At 43.4% G+C, this 21,138-nt stretch overlaps 2 protein-coding genes across 7 annotated transcripts in view; one reads left to right on the forward strand and one right to left on the reverse strand.

Moving 5' to 3' along the window:
* Positions 1 to 16,318, forward strand: part of ANKRD45 (ankyrin repeat domain 45) — a 44,724-nt gene extending 28,406 nt beyond the window's left edge. The window contains exons 6-8 of one of the 6 annotated variants that reach the window (XR_008305767.1): positions 7,763 to 7,807; positions 9,182 to 9,258; positions 14,597 to 16,318. Coding sequence is in view for 4 of the 6 variants with exons in the window: in XM_053243984.1 (XP_053099959.1) it covers positions 2,594 to 2,733 (140 nt within the window). In the remaining 2 variants the exon portion in view is untranslated. Of the gene's footprint in view, positions 1 to 2,593; positions 3,482 to 7,762; positions 7,909 to 9,181; positions 9,616 to 14,596 lie in introns of those variants that run through there. The other 5 variants (XR_008305768.1, XM_053243987.1, XM_053243986.1 and 2 more) reach the window with 5 other exon arrangements.
* The window catches only part of PRDX6 (peroxiredoxin 6), a 33,132-nt gene that overhangs the window by 2,902 nt on the left and 9,092 nt on the right, over positions 1 to 21,138 (reverse strand). Inside the window, exons 2-3 of the mRNA XM_053243988.1 lie at positions 18,187 to 18,343; positions 1,509 to 1,655 (exon numbers count right to left, since the gene is read on the reverse strand). Of these exons, the coding sequence (XP_053099963.1) occupies positions 1,509 to 1,655; positions 18,187 to 18,343 (304 nt within the window). The remainder of the gene's footprint in view (positions 1 to 1,508; positions 1,656 to 18,186; positions 18,344 to 21,138) is intronic.

The raw sequence follows: 21,138 nt of genomic DNA on the forward strand, positions 1-21,138 counted from the left end.
AATAAAACTAAAGTAACTAACGGGGGAGGGGGAGGTAAATTACAGGGTAAAAGCCTGGCGAAAAAGAAAAGTCTTTTAAAGAGATTTAAAAATCGACAAGGAAGGAGCGAAATGAATCTGCAGGGGAAGGGAATTCCAGATAAGTGGGGCAGCAACCGAGAAGGCCTTTTTACCGGTCCTAGCACCCCGAACCTCTCAGAAATCGGGGACTGACAGAAGGGCCATCTGAGCAGATCTGACCGGACAGGATATAACTGGATGGGAGAGGTAGGTCTGTAGGTAAACAGGTGCCAAACCCCGTAAGGCTTTGAAAGTCAAAGCCAGGACCTTAAATTGATCTTGGTAGTGAAGAGGCAACCAGTGCAATGACTGCAGGAGAGGTGTTATCCTGTCATATTTTCTGGCACCCATAAGTAAACAAGCCACTGCACTCTGGACCCATTGTAGCTTTCCGATCATCCTCAAAGGTAACCCTAGAGGGCTACAATAATCTAGACGGGAGATAACAAGGGCATGGGTCACTGTCACTGATGCTTGCTGATCAAGGTAAGGGCATAATTGACGAATCAGATGGAGCTGAGCAAAGGCACTTCTGGCTGCAGCCTCCACCTGCTGTTCAAGCAGGAGATGCGAATCCAAAAGGACCCCCAAGTCACATACAAGCTCATTCAGGGGCAGCGCCACCCTATCTAAAACAAGGTTCACATCCAGCTGTTGACCGGTACGAGAGCTGAGTAAGAGTAGTTCAGTCTTGGTGGGATTCAGTCTGAGCTTATTTTGATTCATCCAGACCGTAACAGCTTCCAGGCATCGAGTAAGCACAGAAACAGCATCTCCAGAATAGTCTGGGATAGCAATATACAGCTGAGGATCACCAGCGTATTGATGAAATCTCACCCCAAACTGGGAAATGACCTGACCCAGTGGCTCCATATAGATGTTAAAGAGGACAGGGGCAAGAACTGAACCTTGGAAAACTCCATAAAGGAGTGGCCATGGGTCAGAGCATCTGTCCTCAATGCACACCGACTGGACACGCCCGCTAAGGTACGCTAAGGTAAGAACGGAACCACTGTAAGACAGTGCCCCCGATACCCAACTCACACAGGCGGTCAAGGAGGATAGCATGATCGATAGTGTCAAAAGCCGCTGAGAGATCTAAGAGGACCAAGTGTGAGACACTACCTCATCAAGGTCCCAAAGAAGGTCATCTACCAGAGCGAGCAATGCTGTCTCTGTGCTATGCCGAGGCCTGAAACCCCACTGATAAGAATTAAGATAACCAGTTTCCTCTAAGACCCTCTCAAGCTGGGCACATACAACCCTCTCTAACACCTTCACTACAAAAGGGAGGTTGGAGATCGGCCTATAGTTGTCAAGGACCTCAGGGTCCAGGGAGGGTTTCTTCAAGTGAGGGACTATCTGTTCACCAACCTACTGGGCCAATCTACTTAAGCTAGAATGGAATTCAGCTGCTACTGGCATAAGCTAGGGTTCTGGATACTTACAACACGAGCAGTGAGAGGGATACCATCTTTGTCTCTCTCATCTGGATCCAACATGCCCAACTGGACTGAAAGCTCCCGTTTGGAGTCAGCAATTATTGGAAAGGGAAGCTTCTCCGTGGCTTCATCACCGTTATAGGCATTGATGTCCTTTGGGATAGGAGAATTATTAGTGCTTTGTTCCAAAACATGCTTAGTTAAAAAGATAATCTTGAGTCACAAAAAAAGATAGCCAGAGATTGGCATTATCTGACCTAAATGGTTATAAAAGAAAATTTGCTTTCTCTGGAAGATGCCCTCTCCAACCTGTTCTCCAAGGTACAGTTTAGTATCTCTATGCATGTTTTAAGCAGTTACTCTTTCCCTATAATAAGGGCCTTAGAGATAGAAAGTATGCATCACTAGGGAGCTTCTACTTAAATAGGACAGCATTCAGGTCAAAAGCCAGTACCTTTTAGCAAGGCCTATAGATACTTGTTGAGCAGCATAAGTCAGCAGTGATGCAGTGCTGGGCAACTCTTTTTTAAACACATATTATATGCTATCCCTAGACCTTTTGCCACTGACTTCAAAAGGATATGGATGACAATCAATACTTACGAGTACAGACAGTTGTGAGCAAAGCACATGGCAGAAGCCCCTCCAAGTGGTAGCAACAGATAAGAATGGCAAGAGGGAGGAAGCTAAGACTATTAGTAAATATGTTACTCTATTTTATCTATTTATAAGTTCTTTCCTCCCTCATTAATACACCTTATTTACTCTCACTAGTAACTGTACATGAAATTGCTTCATTTTGATATAGCATTAGCTCACCTATTTATTTATTTGATTTTTATACAACCCTTCCAAAATGGCTCAGGGCGGTTCACAATTAAACAAAAGCATTAAAATCAGTTAACAATTAAAACAAAAATTATAAATCAGTATAAAACAACGAACAATTAAAACATCACAAAACAGTAATTAAACAATCACAATTTTAAAAAACCCTGAAAAACAGGGTACAACATTAAAACCAATTACAACTATTAAAAAAAAACCTGGAAGGCCAGTAAATAATTCAAATTCCGGATTTCTGCTGGGAGTGCATTCCACAGCCCAGGAGCAGCTACACAGAAGGCCTGCCTCTGAGTCGCCACCAGATGAACCAGTGGTAATTGGAGACGGACCTCCTCAGATGACCTTAACGTGCGGTGGGGATCATGAAGAAGAAGGCACTCTCTAAGATAATTCTCTAAGATAACTCAGACCTAAGCCATTCGGACCTAAGCCGTTCAGGTAATGACCAGCACTTTGTATTTTGCCCAGAAACATATTGGCAGCCAGTGTAACCGTTTCAAAACAGGCATAATATGGTCTCTCCGGGTTGCCCCAGAGACCAATCTGGCTGCAGCATTCTGAACTAACTGAAGTTTCTGAACTATGTACAAAGGCAGCCCCACGTAGAGTGCATTGCAATAGTCAAGCTGGGAGGTTACCAGCTGGTGCACCACTGTTTTGAGGTCATCCTCTTCAATGAATGGGCTCAGCTGTTGAATCAGCCGGAGCTGATAGAAAGCACTCCTGGATAGCTTCCACCTGAGATACCAGGGTGAGGTGTTGGTCCAGGAGTACTCCCAAGCTGCACACCTGCTCCTTCTGAGGGAGTGTAACCCCATCCAGCACAAGAAGATCTAACTCATCCTTCAGATTTTGAACCCCCACAATCAGCACCTCCATCTTGCTTGGATTCAGCTTCAATCTATCATCCCTCATCCAGCCCATTACTGCCTGTAGGCAGGCATATAGAGAATGGGTGCCATTTTCTGAAGATGAAAAAGAGGTTTGGGTGTCATTAGCATACTAATAACACCCAGCACCAAAACTCCTGATGACCTCACCCAGTGGTTTCATGTAGATATTGAAAAGCATTGGTGACAGAATGGAGCCCCAAGGGACTCCATATAACAGCCCTCGTTTTGAGGAGCAACTGTCACCAAGCTCCACCATCTGGAATCTACCCAAGAGATAGGAGTGGAACCACTGCAAAGCAGAGCCCCCTATCCCCAACTCTCCCAGGCGATCCAGAAGGATACCATGGTTGATGGTATCGAATGCCGCCAAGAGATCCAGAAGAACCAGCAGAGTCACACTCCCTCTGTTGATTCCCCAGTAAAGGTCATCCATCAGGCCCACCAAGGCTGTCTCAACCCCATAGACAGCTCTAAAGCCAGTTTGAAATGGGTCTAGATAATCGGTTTCCTCCAAGACTGCCTGGAGCTGGTCGGTCACCACCCTCTCAATCACCTTGCCCAACCAGGGGAGATTGGCCTATAAAAATCCATTGCTAAGGGGTCCAGGGAAGGCTTCTTTAAGAGTGGTCTAACCATTGCCTCCTTCAGACAAGGAGGCACCCTCCCCTCCCTCAGCGATGCATTTTTCATATCATCTATGCCACCTCCAACAATCTCCCTGCTAGATAGAAGCAGCCAAGTTGGGCAAGGATCCAGAGAACAGGTGGTAGGCTGCACCGCCCCAAGCAGCTTGTCCACATCCTCAGGAGTCACAGATTGAAACTGATCCAATCTAATACTGCAAGAGGGATTAATGGACACTTCCTCCATAGACCTTGCAGAAATAGTGGAGTCCAAGTCGGCCCGAATACAGGAGATCTTGTTCACAAAAAAAACATTAAAAACATCACAGCAGAACAACCACGGGGACTGATTAGAAGGATCAGAGACTAAACTCCTCACAACTTGGTATAGCTCTGCTGAGCGCGAACCTGCAGCCTCAGTGTGGGCAGACCAAAATCTCTTTTTCGCTGCACGCACCGCCACCGCATAAGTCTTCAAAATTGTCACATGCTGCATCCTGTCAGATTCGAGCCAAGTTTTCCTCCACTCCAAAGCCTTTTGAAATCCTACTGGTCCAGCAGCCTTTTTGGATGGACCATCCTAATAGGTCCACCACCCTTGCAGGAGTGGATTGCGGCTGTGAAACCAACCTTAACCAGGTAGTGGTCCATCCATGACAATGGGGAAACGACAGGATCCTCCACCCACAGAACACCCCCCTGATCTGAACAAAAGACCAAATTGAGTGCATGGCCGGCAACATGAGTTGGTTCAGAAACTAATTGGGATAGGCCCATAGTTGTCATGGCCGCTCTGAACTCCTGGACCTCACCAGACAAGCCAGCCCCAAAGTGGATATTGAAGTCCCCCAGCACCAAAAGTCTAGGAGACTCCACCAACTCCGTGACCAGCTCCGTCAGCTCAGTTAGGGAGCCAGTTGGGCAGTGGGGTGGACGGTACACCAACAGAATCCCCAATCTATCCCTAGTTCCCAGCCTCAAAAATATGCATTCAATATAAGTCAACTGTCTCACAGGGGCTCTGGTAAGGGAGATGGTATTCTTATGGACCACAGCCACTCCACCCCATCCCCCGCCACGTCCCCTAGCCTACTCCATGACAGAGTAACCTGGTGGGAGAAGCTGAGCCCACACTGGACCACTCACCTCCCCCAACCAGGTCTCAGTTATACATGCCAGGTCAGCTCCCTCATCCATGATCAAATCGTAGACAATTTCGGACTTATTCTGAACTGACCTGGCATTGCAGAGGAGCAAGGCCAAAGTCTGTGTGTCGTTGGAGCTGCTCCCTGGGGCCTGAGAGTTGACAGAGCAGTTGGCAGTGGAAACAGTTACTAAATTACTGATTTCCCTTCCCCTGTAATGGCCAGCTGCTCTGCCAGCACCAATTCTTCTATTCCCCACCACTACAATAATAGCTGCTCCAAAACTTCCGGGCACACCCCCAGCACCATCCCCCTCAAGAGAGCCCAAACACATATCTGCAGAGAGGTTTAGCACAAACCAACCCCTCAGCCCCACTCTCAAAGGCCACGAGGGATCTTGAGCCAAACAGCCTGGACCTCACCACAGGCAGCGTTCCTATAAAGCCCAAAGCTGAGCAGGTGACCCAAGGAACTGCTGAGTCACTCAGGAGCTGGTCCCAATCCTGCCCACACTCCCCACAGATGTTAACCCGAGGCTGCAACCGCACAGAGGAAGCAGAAGCAGGCAGGCAACAGCAGAAAGAACCCCAGCACCCACCTGATCTCTCACCCCAGGCAGCACTGAGTGAGAAGCAGATGGACTCTCCCCCTCTTTCTCTCTCTGCTGGGTTTCTAGCAACCTGAAGTCACAGGCAGCATTCCTATAAAGCCCAAAGTTGAGCAGGTGACCCGAGGAACTGCTGAGTCACTCAGGAGCTGGTCCCAATCCTGCCCACACTTGCCACCTAGTGCTTATAAGTTCTTCCCTCCCTCATTAACACACCTTATTTACTCTCACTAGTAACTGTACATGAAATTGCTTCATTTTGATATAGCATTGGCTCACCAAATTTAGCTTAGTGTGGGATGTCAATAAAGACAGATAGTTGTTTCTTTCTTAACTGGAATGGCATTCTGCAACCTAAAGGAACTGGATTATCTTTATTGGAAGTCTTTCCCTGATTTAAGTTTTTTACATCCTAGTTCCTTCTCCAGCCTTTAAAACTACACACACTGGTTCATATCTGTGAAGGCATCCAAGTTGTATAGTTGGGAGAGGCATGCTTGGGGGTCAAAACGAACCCCAGGGGTGCTTGTTGGCCATCCCTCTACACAGGAATGACTATAATACTATATGCTATCACAGTGGATAGCATCAAGTACATACAGAAAAGATGAGTTTCAAGAACCGTCTATGAAATGTTGGTGCCACTAATATCAGAAGTCGGAACTGATCTCCAATAAGCATCCAGAGCAGAAAAGCTCTAAGCTTCTGGACAAGTCACACACCTCCAGGCAAACCTGTGATTCTCACATCCATGAGAATCGCAGGTGCAGAGTTCTAGCATGGAATGGAATTTGCTAATATGGTATTCTAAAAATCTATAACAATCTATAGCCCACAGTAGATCCTACAGTTTGAGCCACTGGCTCACCATTTAGAAGCCCAGTCACACACCTTGGCAACTTGTGTTCTAGCTGGGATTCAGGCAAATAATTGAGTATCATCCATAACATGACACATTCTTGGCCCACCCTAGTATAGTTAAGAGTTGCAAAGCTGCTAAATTAAGTGGGCATTTTACTTAGAAAAAGTAAGGTAATTTTCAGCTGGTGTTCCAAGAAACTGAAGTTTCCGAAGTGCTCATCAGTAATGGGCAACAATTACCCTGGAAAGACAGTTTGTCCACCACAACCAATCCTTCCCTGCAATGTGCAACTACTAGAGATGGTGTTCTGTTTAGTCTGTATGCCACTATGAGGGCTTGACTGCAGCAAGCCCTCAGCCTAACCTTCTGATGCCACCAAAATAAGATGTTTAAGCTTGTGTGACTGGGTCCACTCCCAGTCACTAAACCCTCTGTCTTTCAAACACAATATCAGAACTCAGTAGTGTGGTAAATAAAATGGGCAGAGTTCAAAATACAGAAACAAGCTTGCTAGCCTTCTCTTTCAAGGCCTAACAGGTTCTAGGAGGACCAGTTCCCTCGTGGCATCAATATTAAAACCAAGATAAATACAGATAAACTGCAGGAAGGAAAAAAACCCTTTCAACTCGCACTGTCTAGAACATACAACTAACAGAGCAATGGTGAATCAGTACCAGTATGAATTGAATGTGTACCCTAGAACACTCCCAGATCTCTCTACAGTGTTCAGGGGCTTTTTTGGCAGACAAGTCAAACTTCCGCCCAGAGACAGAAGTTTAGGGCAGCATACAAATTTGATAAATAAATAAATGTAGAAAGTGTTTCCTGAAGATAGTTTACATGTAGGCTGATGGCAACAGAAAAATTTGCAGATTAATGTGACAGCAATGTATAAGAAAAATTTGTTAACATGTTCCTTTGAGCATATGATGAGTGCTGTTACATAGCCTGTGCAGGTAGTGGCATGGAAAACCAGATTGTAGAATAGAGAACCTAGCCAATTGTGTTAACATGGTTGTCATTTTGTAAGCCAGTACAATATCTCAAAATTGACTTATCCCCCCATGGCATGAACATCGAATCCCCTTGCTTTTTGGAACTGTCACACCCATAATTATATTATAAACCAGAGGTTTTTTTGCTTTAAGTGAATATCTACTCAGAAATAGATCCAGTTGTGACTCTCCGGTCAGGATTATTCAAAGGAAGCACATGTTTGTCTATAATAGACCAACCTTTCAACTTGTCAAGTTACAAAACTAAAATGTTTCGTGGTTAATACAGGTGTACAAGACTCCATTGTCAGCAAAAAATCCTGAATTCGTTCTGGTAAGTGGAACTTGAGGCTACAAACAAGTTGGCAGATAATAAATATTCTGCTACAGTCAGAGGTATTCAGCAGAAAGATCCTAAGTGACACTCTGGTCATAGTAAGTATTTAAAAGGGCTTTGGTTATAATGTACTTACTAGTACAGAAGCTTTTAAAGAGTTAATGAAATTGGTTTCAAACTTTATACATACAAATATTTAAGCTTCTACTCAAATGCCCCATCCCTTGCTGCAACTGAATCACAGGCTGGATTGCATGTATTAAACACACAGGTCTAGCTTCCCACTGATTGCAACTGCATTATGGAACTACTAGCCTATCTGTGCGCTTTTGGGGGCCGGTTGTTCCCTCCTCTTGCCCTCCCTTCTGCCCCATACTCTCTTGCCTCCCTCTCCCTCCTTCCTGCCCCACTCTCTTGCCCTCCCTCCCCCACACTTTCTTGCCTTCCCTCCCCTTCCCTCCCGCCCCGCACTCTCTTGTCCTCCCTCTCCCTCCTGCTCCCCTCTCTTGCCCCTGCCCTCCCCTCCTGCCCCTTTCCCCCTCCCTCCTCCCCCACTCTCTTGCCCTCCCTCCCCTTCCGTTCCTCTCCTCCCCCCGCCGCACTGTGCATCTTACCTCAGCGGGTGGCAAACAGGGAACCTCCTCCCAGGTGGCGAAGTCCAACCGCCCATTTCCCTCCCACCCCAGCCTCCAATGGGAGCCCGGGGCTTCGCACTGTTGCCTGTTTCCCACTCACCCCTCTTGCTGGCGCCTCCTCTGTGCTGCTGCCTTGTCCTTTCCCAGGACAGCCTGACTTGGCCAGGCTGTCCCACCGCCTCCCAACAGCCTGCCGAGCCTGCCTCCTCAGGCTGTTTTGCGGCCGTCAATACCGCCCACTGCCATTTTTTCTTGCCCGCAACTCTCGCCCTTCGGCGGCGGAACTCTCACACAATGTGTTGCAAGAATTCCACCGCCAAATCCAGGACATGCATGCTGGCTAAGATAATTAAATTATGGAACTATTCATACCATATATCACACCCAAAAGAGATGGGTGAAGAAGGTAATAGCAAAAATTTGACAAAGGAATAAACAGTGTGGTTGTGGGGAGAGAAGATGAGACTAAGCAAGTCCAGAAACAAAACATTTTTTATTATTAGGGCTTATCCACACTTCTGACTCATTTAAAAGTTTGTATTTTATACATACAACACTTATCTTGGAATGCTTATTAAGCAGAAGTTTTATTTTTTTAAACTACCAATCCCTCTTTTGGTTAAGATCTCAAAGGTGTATTACAAATTTGCAGTGTGCATTACTGATCTACATGCAGCTAGCTACAATTGTAGGGAACCAATAGAATAATTTATTCTTAAATATGCATTTTCCACAGGAGAACACTAACATCACTCAGCACAGATGCCATCTTTATGTTCAGTTTCAGACTCAACAGTTCACCATTTCTACTCTGTAATTACCAACTTTTATTCACTCTTACAGAAATCAAGTGTGACTATTTTTTATTTATATGCTTGCTTTTGGCCAATAGGCACTCAAGGTGGGTTTTAAATACAGGTTTGTGCCCTCTAGAGAAGCAACTGCTTTTTGTTTACTTTCTCAAGAAATAACTGAACTAAAAAAGCAAGCTTCTAAATTCAAGCTTGCTCACTACCTTTGAGTATTTAGTTAGTCCTAATAAAGGTATTGTGGTTCCTCGCCCCTCAAAAAATGCTGCCTACTTCTTTGTAGACAAGATATTAGATTTCACCTTTGATGAAACACTTCTTTCTCATTTCTTAATAACAATGAAGAAGATTGCAAGTATTAGCAAGTATCTGGAATTGCTTTGTCCCAACCAAGAATTATTCTCTGTTGAAGCTCTTTATTTTGCATTTGTTTTATATTTAATACACTATCCAGAGCAGAGCACACACTAAGAGAGCTTTGGAAAGATAATCATTTCAAGGCTAGCTGGTTTCCGCATCCCCCATTTAATAGGGTTGAAACTTTTTCTGTTACATAATGTGAACCAAGGGCAAATCAGCATAGCCATTTACATTCCAGAGATCCTCGCCTTAAATTGTGCTCTTACACAACTGGCTGGCTTGACAAAATGGTATTTGTATTAGCAGCTACCTGGCACAGCATTTAAAAATGAACAAACTGGACAACTTGACAAGAGATACTGGTAGCCACATTTAACCTTTTAACTCATCACTAATTAGGGCAGATCCTAACTCAGAGGGTAGTTTAATTCTTACCTTAAAATCAGTTTATGCTGTCAATTTTCTTTTAACATGGGTTGTATTACTCGACTTGCAAAAACCAAAATTAGACAGACATGTGCAAACAAGTTAAAACTAAATTCACTATATAAAAAGAGTAGACAAAACCTATATTAAAACAGAAAACAAAATGTCCAGAGAACCAACATGACAGATTATAGGGATGTACATGAAAACGGATTTTGCATTCTGTTTCAAGCTCCAAACAAAAGGCAAACAGCTGAAACAACTCAAAATGTTGAGTGTTTCGACTATAGGGAACCTCAAAACACCCCACTGCTCCCTATGGGTAGGGACACCAACATGGGTTGGGTGGTAGGACATGTTGGGTGTGACCTACCACTCAACCCACAAAATAAATGCGCAAGCAGGCGACCTTTCCCCAAAACCTCATAAGATCCTATGGGGGTTTTGGTGAACGATTAAGAGTCACCCGCTTGCCCATTTCTTTTGTGAGTTGGGTGGTAGGTAGCAACTATCATGCCCTACCACCCAACCAACGTTGGTATCCATGGGGAAAAATGGGATGTTTTCTGGACAGTGTGGGAGAAGCGTAGCAGGGCTAATCTCACCACTCGGAGATCCAGCCAGTTGATATTGTATTGCCCCTCACTGGCTGTCCACTTGCCTTGGACGTATTGGTTGTGGCAGTGTGCTCCCCACCCCCAAGAGGCTGATGTAGGTGGTGAGAATGATCCAAGATGGCTCCTCCAGAAGGAGGCCCTTGAGCATTGCCAGGGACAGCGACATGAAGGACCAGCAGAGGAAGAAGCTTGTGCACCCACATCAAGATGAGATCTTGAAGGGAAGTAGATGCCACCGTAGGGGGCATGAGTGCCATCTGGCCAACGGGGTACACTTGAGGCATGTGATCAGAGAGCCCAGGACTTGCACCAGGACCATAAGGTCCACATGGGCCTTCCCCAGAAGAGACAGTTTTCCCCTGCAGTCATGGGGAAGAGAGATGGTGGCATGGGCAGTGTTGAATAGAGCTCCAAGATGTTGGAGGGACTGGGAGGGCATCAGGTGGCTCACAAGGAAGCCATGAGCACTTCTAATCTGAAGGGTGGTCTGCACATCCTGCCTGGTTTGTTATATTCATACTTCAAGAATGAATCAAGAGGTCATCCAAAAATTGATGAATGTGGATGCCCCTCAGGTGCATGTGGGTGATGAGTGCCACCATGATCTTCATAAAGACCCAAGGGGCCAAAGCGAGGCCAAAGGGCATTGTTCTATATTGAAAATGGTGGCAATCATAGCAGAACCATAGGAATCTCTGATGTGCTGGGAGAATTGGTACCTGGAGATATGCTTCTGAAAGGTCTATAGAGGCTAGGCAATCGCATGCTTGCTCTGCCTCCTTGATTGTCTGAAGGGATTCTATGCGGAAGGTCTTCTTGAATACAAGGTGGTTCAGCCATTTGATGTCCAGCACAGCTAGTCATGAGCCATCCCACTTTAGCTGCAAAAAGCTTTACGGTAGGCCAGAATGAAGAGAGCTCCCCTGATGAAATAAAAAGATCTAATAGTGTTGGCCGACTGCTGGGCATTTTGCGTCACATGGTTAAGGTGTGCTCTTCGCCCTCCTGAGGAGTGGAAGACAACTCTCAGATATTTAAAGGTTCTAACTTGTTCAATTGCATGGCCATTCATAGATCATGAGTGGGCCTTGGGTCGTTTAGCGAAGACCAGCACCTTTGTTGTGGAGTAGTTAATTTCCAGTGCTTCTTCAGCAGTGAAGCAAGCACCCGCTTCAAAGCAAACGCCCACTTCAACTCAATTGGGGTCTGTGCTGACAGGACCATATCATCTGCATAGAGCAGGATTGGCAGATGTTTATTTGCCAATTTGGGTGGGTGAATGTCTGGTTTATTCAGGTGGGACACCAAGGGATTTATATAGAAATTAAACAGAATCGGGGCCAGGATACATCCCTGCCTAACACTCATTTGAGTTGGAATTTCTGTTGATAAATGTCCTCTAGTGCTGCAGCACACCCTCAGGTGGGAATCTTCATGTAATTTATAAATAAGAAACAATAATCACATATCTGTGGTAGATTCCCTGAGTTTTGACCACAATTTTTCTCTTGAAATTAGGTCAAAAGCTGCTCTCAGATCTGTAAAAGCCGCATACAAAGCAGCCTTTGGGCCGCTAGTATACTTCTATATGTTACAAAATGTGAGCCTGGTCAATAGGAGAGCGCTCCTCTAGGAAACCAGCCTGCTTGGCCGCCAGAATATTACCGGTATTAGATTCAAGCCAGTCCAGGAATTTTCCATTTAGGTGTTTGGCATATAATTTACTGAAGACATTCAGAAGACTGATTGGGCAATAATTGCCAGGCTCATCCCTTTCCTCCTTTTTATATATAGGGACTATGATTGTAACTCCCCAATCTTTGGGTACATTAGCAGTGCAATCTATATAAGTAAGAAGAGGGGCTAATACTGGGGCTCACCACTCCAAATTATTATGTATTACCTCAATTGTTATAAAATCGTTTCCTGGGGCCTTACTAGACTTAAATTGCTTCACCAGCCCCTCAATTTCAGAGCAGATGACAGGAGCCCATTGTGGCAAAAGTTCAACATCTAGTTCAAGTCTAAAACATGCTAGGTCCTTCCAGTGTATACGATATGTAGAAGTGATGCTCCCATATCCCAGGCAGCTCGTATAAATGAAGATGAACTGATGGGTACCCTCCCCATAGATTGTGATACAAGGCGCTAAAACACTGCTGTGTTCTTAATTTTGGTAGCAGCAATCAATTGAACCCAGGTCTCCCTAGTGGCCAATGCTTTCTTTTCCCTTAATAGTTTTTTGTACTGTCTTTTCATTTCTAACAAATCCTGGGCCAGATATATAGTAGAAACTTCAGCGTTTATTTTAAATGCATTAATAAGGTTTCTTATTCTCCTCTTTGCAACCAGCATCAAACCATGGATGAAAGAACAGTTTCCCCACCTTATTAGAGAAGGGTTTCATAGTGGCAAGTGCTGGCTGTAATAACTGAGCCAATTTATTATAATGTTCTAACATGGAGATCTCGCAAGAGTCATGCGGCCTAGTAATTAAAGCAGTTCGTAGACTGCAAGCTTGCTGTGAGTTTAGAACCGTGGCTACTAAATTTTGTTGGTTGGAACTCCATTTCACACACTGTGGGCATTGCTCCTCCTCTCTAACTGGAATCTGATTACAGTCCAAATGCAGTTTCCCCCTATGATCAAGTGCATTGGAAAATGATCACTTTCCGGGCAACTGATAATGTGAAATTTCTTTATATGAGGTGCTAAATTACGAGATATAGCTGTAAAGTTGATAAGCGAGGGTTTGGAGCCAGCCTAATGAATAATTTCTGCTGGGAATTCACTCAAATTCAGCATGTGCAAATCTGCCTTGCTAAAGGTCTGGAGTAGATTTAAATCACAGAAATGGTTAGAGTGCTGGACAAGGACCGGGGAGACCCGAGTTCAAATCCCCATTCAGCCATAATACTTGCTGGGTGATTCTGGGCCAGTCACTTCTCTCTCAGCCTAACCCTCTTCACAAGGTTGTTGTGAGGAGAAACTTAAGTATGTAGTACACCGCTCTGGGCTTCTTGGAGGAAGAGCAGAATATAAAATGTAAATAAATAAATAAATAAATAAATAAAAATAATGATGATGATGATGATATCTTTAGATTGTCTAACTAGGAGTCGGGGAGGCAGATCCTGATCAGGAGGACACCACTGGAATTTGGCAAAAAGAGTTTTATCATCTGTTCCAATTTGAGCGTTAAAGTCTCCGGCCACTATTAGGTAAACTCCATGATACGTGGACTGTATGTCACCTACAAAGGCCTCCAATCCAGACCAAATCGTGCTTGCCCAAGCGTGGATTCTAACAGGTGGTACATAAACATTTACCAACACCAAGGAGATTTCACTAACCTTTAACAAGGCTGCCATAGCATAATGATCCATGGTGCCATGAAGGGATAACTTAACCTGAAGAGCAGTAGAAGCCATCACACCCCCACCCCGTCAAAGCCTACCACGACCCTCTCCAGGGACTGCGCCCAAGATCAACGATTTATACTCGAATAGAGTTAACTCACTGTCAGTCCAGGTTTCTTGAAATAGCAGGATGTAGAACACAGCAATAAACGTCAAAGAGCCAGGATCTTGTGCTTTGCTCCCTTTATAATTGTAAAGCTGTTTGTCCAGGTAAAGAGAAGAGGGATATATCTAAATTTATATATCATCCAGCTGATCAAGCATATGTTACCCTCTCATATTTTTCAGTATAGCAGTTGTGTTGTTCAGGCCACTGCTAGTAGGGATATAGAGATGAGAGAGATGTGGATTACCATATATACCCCATTCAAATGATATATTTTTGAGTCCACATGTAATTGTTTCATTTTTTTCTGGTACTATTTTGATGGAGACTGCAGATTCCAAGGTTATATAGCACTGGAGTTCAGTTTGGAGAAAAAAAGATAGTGTTAGGCAATTATTGCTTTTTCCATTTTAGGTTCTTTTGAGGCGGTCCTTATGTTTCATCTGGAAGCCAAAAGAAGAAAGAAGGTCTATATCGGATTCTAAACCTTTGGCTGTCAGCACTGTTTCCTTATAATGAATTTGAAGTGAGAAGGGGAAGCGCCATCTATAAGGGATATTTGCTGCTATTAATGCTTCTGTTACAGGACACATTGTTCTTCTTTGTTTCAAGGTTTCTGGAGATAGGTCTGAAAAAACTTGTATAGGTTTATTCAAATATTGCAAGGATCCATGTCTTCTAGCTTCTTGCAATGTTTTATTTTTTGTATGCATATCCAGAAATTTTACAACTATGTCCCATGGTAGTTGTGCTGCATTTATGGGAGGGGAGCCCATTCAATATGTGTTTATTATAACCAGATAGATTCCAGCTTCCAAATGCAACTCTTTTTTTAACCATGTGGAAAGAGATAATATCCCCGCCTTGTATCCTCTCTTCAAAACCTCTGAATTAGATCGAGTCCCTTTTAAATTGGTTTTCAAAATTTTCAATGTGAAAAAGTTAGTCTACTTCATTTTTCTGCATTATTTGTATTTCAGACTGTAAGGTAGTACGTACTTCCACAGCTGTTTCTGCTGTCTGGGCAATATCTGAAGTTTTTTGCTCAAGTTCTCAAGTTGCTGCAAAGGTTGCAGTAATGATTGCATTTGTGTTAGAATATCTGCTTTGACTTTCTGCAACTCATTTAGCAGAAGCTGTGCTTCATTATGATAATGGATACATTAATGCCTTTAAAAGCTTTGATACAATCCTGGGATGAGGAGTTCAAAAATTAGGCGGCCGCCATGGGTATGACATAACTTCCTCCCCCAACACTCTTGAGGATAACATTAACTGACCTAAAGGGAATTTAATAGCCTTCCAAGTGGACCAGCACCTTCACACACTGTATTTATTAATAATTATCTGAAGTGCAACCTGTTTAAATCTGAAGAATTCTGGTACCAGACATCTTCCCAGAATCACTCCCTATGCCCGCAGCATTTCTGTTCACAGAAGTCTTTGTGATAAAGCTAGCTATACTAGATGAATGCTTTTGCACAAGGGCGTCAACTGAAGCCATAAAACAATCAACCTTCTGGCTAATTGAGTTTAAGTTTTCAAATACTGCAAGAACGGTCCGAGCTGTTAATATACATTGATCTCTGATAAAATCTACCGATTACCTGGGGCACTTGCTTGGATCCAGCCCTCCAACGGGTGCAGGAGGTAGGTTAACTATTGCTGCTTCGATTAGGTCAAGTTCCTGTTGCTTCAAGAGTGCAAATCTATTCGATGTGGAAACAGAGTAATGCAAACTTACAGGCTCTTTTGATGTCTTGCTATCCTTCGTTGCCATAAATGTATCCAAACGTGTCTGCTTCGAAGTTTTCACTCATCCTTGCACTTCTGGGCTGATATGCTGCTTTTTTTCTTTTCTGGCCCATTGTTGAAGTTAGCTCAGAAGTTTTCAGCAGAAAATAATCTGTTGTCCTTTAGTAAAAACCAAATTATCTAAGAACAAACAAAAACTGAGCAACCAGTCAGTCAGCCAACTGATCAACGGTGCTCCGGCTGATTAAGTGTATAACTCCTCCGAGAGGCAAACTGCAAATTCATAAGAGCAGAGTTTAAGAAGGAAAAGGGGGGGGAACCCCAAAACTAAATATCTCCTCTTCTAGGAGAATCCAAACATAAGACAGCATAAGCAGACCATAAATAAATAAATAAATAAATAAATAAGTAAGTAAATAAATAAATAAATAAATACGCACGCAAATCCAAACATAAGGGCAAAAAGAAATTTCCCACTGAACGGAGCTAACCGGATCAGCTGCTTTCACATCGCCATCTTAGTTCCCCCAGCTAGCCTGAATGTTGGAGAGCAGGACTGGAACTGGGGTTTTTGCGCTACCGAGCTTAATTTAGTCCTGTCTCAGAGCACATCTGAATATCAACCAACCCACTGTACAGGATGATCTCCTATACCATGGAAAAGGTCAGTGCTCTTATTGTGTTCTATAAAGACCAATAACTGCCAGTTCTCATTGGTGAATCACCTTGGTGCCAGACTTATTTTTAAGATGCTCTTGCCTAGCCAGTCTCTTTCCAGTTCCTGATTTGGAGCCATGTTATACAAGAAACATATTGCCACACATATGGGCAGTGGTATGACAGGATGATTCACATGTTAGATTACCAATAAAAACCATATCAGCAATTCAAGACAGAATATTTTACTTTCCAAACAATATTGCTTCCACATTTAGCAAACAAAGCAGAAAAGAATCCCACATATGGGCTTAGAACTGCTTTCGAGGTGCTCCTTTGCTTTCATTTTCCATCTGCTCAGCACTCATTTCTATAGTGCATCTCCTCCAACTGCTGTCTTCCAAAGTGGAATTATTGCTGGAACTATCATTTTCAGTTCAAACACCACAACACGCCATGGCTTGTTATGAGCCTGTTTTGTCATCAAGTTAACAGCACAGAATGAACACAATTACTATTCTGAAACTGTAGAGCACAACAAATATAGGAGAACCTTGTTATTTGCGGTTCTGCATATCCACGCATATTCTAATAGACACCCGTTTCCATTATCTGTGAATACTAATAGGTTAAAACCCATGTATCCATGGTTTCTAGAGGACCGGAAGTCACTTCCAGCCACCCTTTTGTCTCCAGGAGAGAGGAGGTTACAGGAGAAGCTATTTTGTGGCTCATTTCCTGAAGAAGGAGGAAAGGACCTTCCCCCACGATTTTGAGGGTACATGGGGGACCCACGGAGCACACCACAGTTAGTTTGGGGCAGTTTGTGGGCTTTTTCAGACTTTCCCCTCTACCTTGGAACCTAGCCCCCCTTTCCTCATAGCCCCAATGCCTACTCATGGTAGTAGGCTAGGAACGGAGCCCCCATGAGTAATGAGGTTCTCCTGTATTGTGTAACAGCAGCATGGCGGACTACATTCATTTTCCATTCATGTCAAAGGAACATGAGCTGCAGTGACCTACCTCATGATGGAGGAGATGCAGCAGTACTTTCATGGATTACCTAGGAGTGCTTTCAACACATATCTAGAGCCAACAACATTCCACAAGGATTTAAACATATTCAGCTCTTTCATCAAGCTTAATTTAGCATTCAGGCCTGTCCAAGATTACTGTACGAGTCAAGAAGCTTATGAGAGGAGAGCTGGTCTTGTGGTAGCAAGCATGACTTGTCCCCATAGCTAAGCAGGGTCTGCCCTGGTTGCATATGAATGGGAGACTTGAAGTGTGAGCACTGCAAGATATTCCCCTCAGGGGATGAAGCCGCTCTGGGAAGAGCAGGTTTCAAGTTCCCTCCCTGGCTTCTCCACGCCTGCAACCTTGGAGAAGCCGCTGCCAGTCTGTGAAGACAATGCTGAGCTAGATAGACCAATGGTCTGACTCAGTATATGGCAGTTTCCTATGTTCCTAATAAAAACAAGTTTTCCTTTGCTTATTTTGTATTCCAACCATTTTAAGAAGTTCATGATATTGTCAAGACAGGCAACTCCAACCCTTCATCTTACTGGTGCCACTGTTTTACCAAGTAATACCTTGCTCCAAGAGAGATGGTCACTGACATCATCGATAGAGAGGGCTATCATTTTAATGTTACGCTTGGCAAACTCTGGTGCCAGCTTTGCTGCTCGACCAAGCTCTGTTGTGCAAACTGGAGTGAAGTCCCGTGGATGAGAGAAGAGGATGCCCCATCTGAAAGAAAAAACATGTGGCAATGTCTTGATGAATAGGTGGCACTAAAACCTAATAGAATACAGCATATTTTAAATGTTTGTTAAATTAAGGGATCTGATTGGATAAGTTAAATCTCTTTTTACATTAAAAGTTAAACAGGTTTCCCTCTTACACTTTGTCCTCTTAGTTATCTTTACTTTGGCATCTATCCCCTTAAACACACCCTAGACTTTTATTCTCCCTTATTTACGGGGTTTACTCTCTGGTCACTAACCTTTTGAAATATTTTACAATGTCATAATAAATAGATTAATCTCATAACTGCTCCCACCTTGCTGCTCCTCTGAATGCCAACACTACCTTTACCACTGAAAACTGGTCTTCCTGCATTTCTCTTTTGGAGGCATTACATATACCATAGACAAAGAGTTAAACCTTCTACAATGTTACAGATCCTCTTTTACTTTTGAGGAAGATACCAGTTTCTGTTTTGCAACACATCATGAGTCAGCAAAGCTATCATGAAAGCTGATACTGCCATCATAGGCAACTAATCACATTACTGCTATGGGTGAAAGTCTTAGCACACAAGTTATCTGCTTGTCATTCTGGAGGATAAATCAACCACCAATTTCTATGACACACACACACCCCACTTCTTCAAGAGAGAGATGTAATTTTTAGACAGAGTGCTGCACATTCTAACATGAAGCAAATGAATACTCATCACAGATGTATTATTATTATTTCTTGTTTACACAGTCAGACAGGTGTTATTGACTGGTTTGTTTTATCCAGACATCGAGTCCTTCCAAAGGACCTGGGATGGCTGAATTTTATCATCAATACTGTTGGTTATTATAGATATCGTCGCAAAATATAGGCTGTTCCCAGTAAAGCTGCTTTTTGTAATTGGCTGATGGTGATTTCTGTGGCCCCTAGGGTGTTGAGGTGCTCTTCAAGGTCTTTTGGGACTGCACCCAGGGCGCCAATTACCACTGCGATTATTTGGGTCTTTTTCTGCCACAGCCTTTCAATTTCAATTTGTAGGTCTTTGTATTTGGTGATTTTTTCTATTTCTTTTTCTTCTATTCTGCTATCCCCTGGTATTGCTATGTCGATTATTTTGACTTGTTTTTCTTTCTTCTCGACTACAGTTATATCTGGTGTATTGTGTGGCAGATGTTTGTCTGTTTGTAGTCGGAAGTCCCATAATATTTTTACATCTTCATTTTCTACCACTTTTTCCATTGGATGGTCCCACCAATTCTTGGCTACAGGTAGCTTGTATTTTTTGCAGATGTTCCAGTGTATCATCCCTGCTACCTTGCCATGCCTTTGTTTGTAGTCAGTCTGTGCGATCTCCTTACAACAGCTGATCAGGTGGTCCACTGTTTCATCTGCTTCTTTACAAAGGCGGCACTTGCTGTTTGTTGTGGATTTTTCTACTTTTGCTCTTATTGCATTTGTTCTTAGTGCCTGTTCTTGTGCAGCCAATATTAAACCCTCTGTTTCTTTCTTCAAGTTGCCATTCTTAAGCCATTGCCAGGTCTTGGTGATGTCTGATTTCCCACTTATATTGTGCAAATACTGACCATGCAGGGGCTTATTTCTCCATTTTTCTGCTTGGTTCTTGACTTGTTCTTTCATGTAGGCCTGCTTTGTTTCATTGGTGTTGAATAGTTTCTCGTTCTTGACCATTTGAAGTGCATCTTCTTCACTGTCCTTTATATATTCTTCAAGGCCTCTTTTCTCCTCCTCTACTGTTTGATGGACTTGCAGCATTCCTCTTCCACCTGAGCAGCGAGGGAGGTAGAGCCGGGGGTGCAGAGCATGATTGATGGTCATGATTTTCCTGGTCTTACGATCTAGTGTCTCTAGCTCTGCCTGGGTCCAGTCTATTATACCTGCAGTGTATCTGATAACAGGTATAGCCCAGGTGTTTATGGCTTGTATGGTGTTCCCACCATTGAGTTTGGACTTGAGGATTTTTCTAACTCTCCTGATGTATTCACTTCTAATTTTTCTTTTAACTTCAGATTGTGCGATGTTATCAGCCTGGAGAATGCCCAAGTATTTGTAACGTTCTTTCTCTTCCAGGTTCTTGATTTTGCTTCCTTTGGGCAGTTCTATTCCTTCTGTTTTTGTTATTTTTCTTCTGTTCATTATTAATGCAGCACACTTGTCTAGTCCAAACTCCATTGCTATATCGCTACTGAATATACGGACAGTGTTTAGCAGTGACTCGATTTCTGACTGGGACTTTCCATACAACTTCCTATTGTCCATGTACAGCAGATGGTTGATTTTACTTGATGTTTTAGATGTTTGGTATCCGAGTTCTGTTTTGTTTAGTATTTGTGAAAGTGGGGTCATGGCGATTACAAACAATAGAGGGGATAGTGAGTCGCCTTGGAAAATGCCTCTTCTAATGCTAACCTGTCCAAGTGCCTCGCCATTGATTGTTAACTGTGTACTCCACCTGCTCATTGCTTTTTAAATAAATATCTGAATGTTTTTGCTGACACCAGTTGTTTCTAAACATTTTAGTATCCATGTGTGAGGCAATGAGTCAAAGGCTTTCTTGTAGTCAATCCATGCAACACTTAGATTGGTTTTTCTTCTCTTGCAGTTTTCTAAAATCATTTTGTCAATCAGCAGCTGGTCTTTTGTGGCTCTGGTGTTCGGGCAATTTCCTTTCTGTTCAACTGGAAGCTGTTTGTTAGTTAATAAGTGTTGCATCACTTCATCTGCTATTATTCCAGTTAATAATTTGAACACGGTTGGCAGGCAGGTTATCGGTCTATAATTAC

The sequence above is a fragment of the Hemicordylus capensis genome, chromosome 4 (genome assembly GCF_027244095.1).
Source record: "Hemicordylus capensis ecotype Gifberg chromosome 4, rHemCap1.1.pri, whole genome shotgun sequence".
NCBI lineage: Eukaryota > Metazoa > Chordata > Lepidosauria > Squamata > Cordylidae > Hemicordylus > Hemicordylus capensis.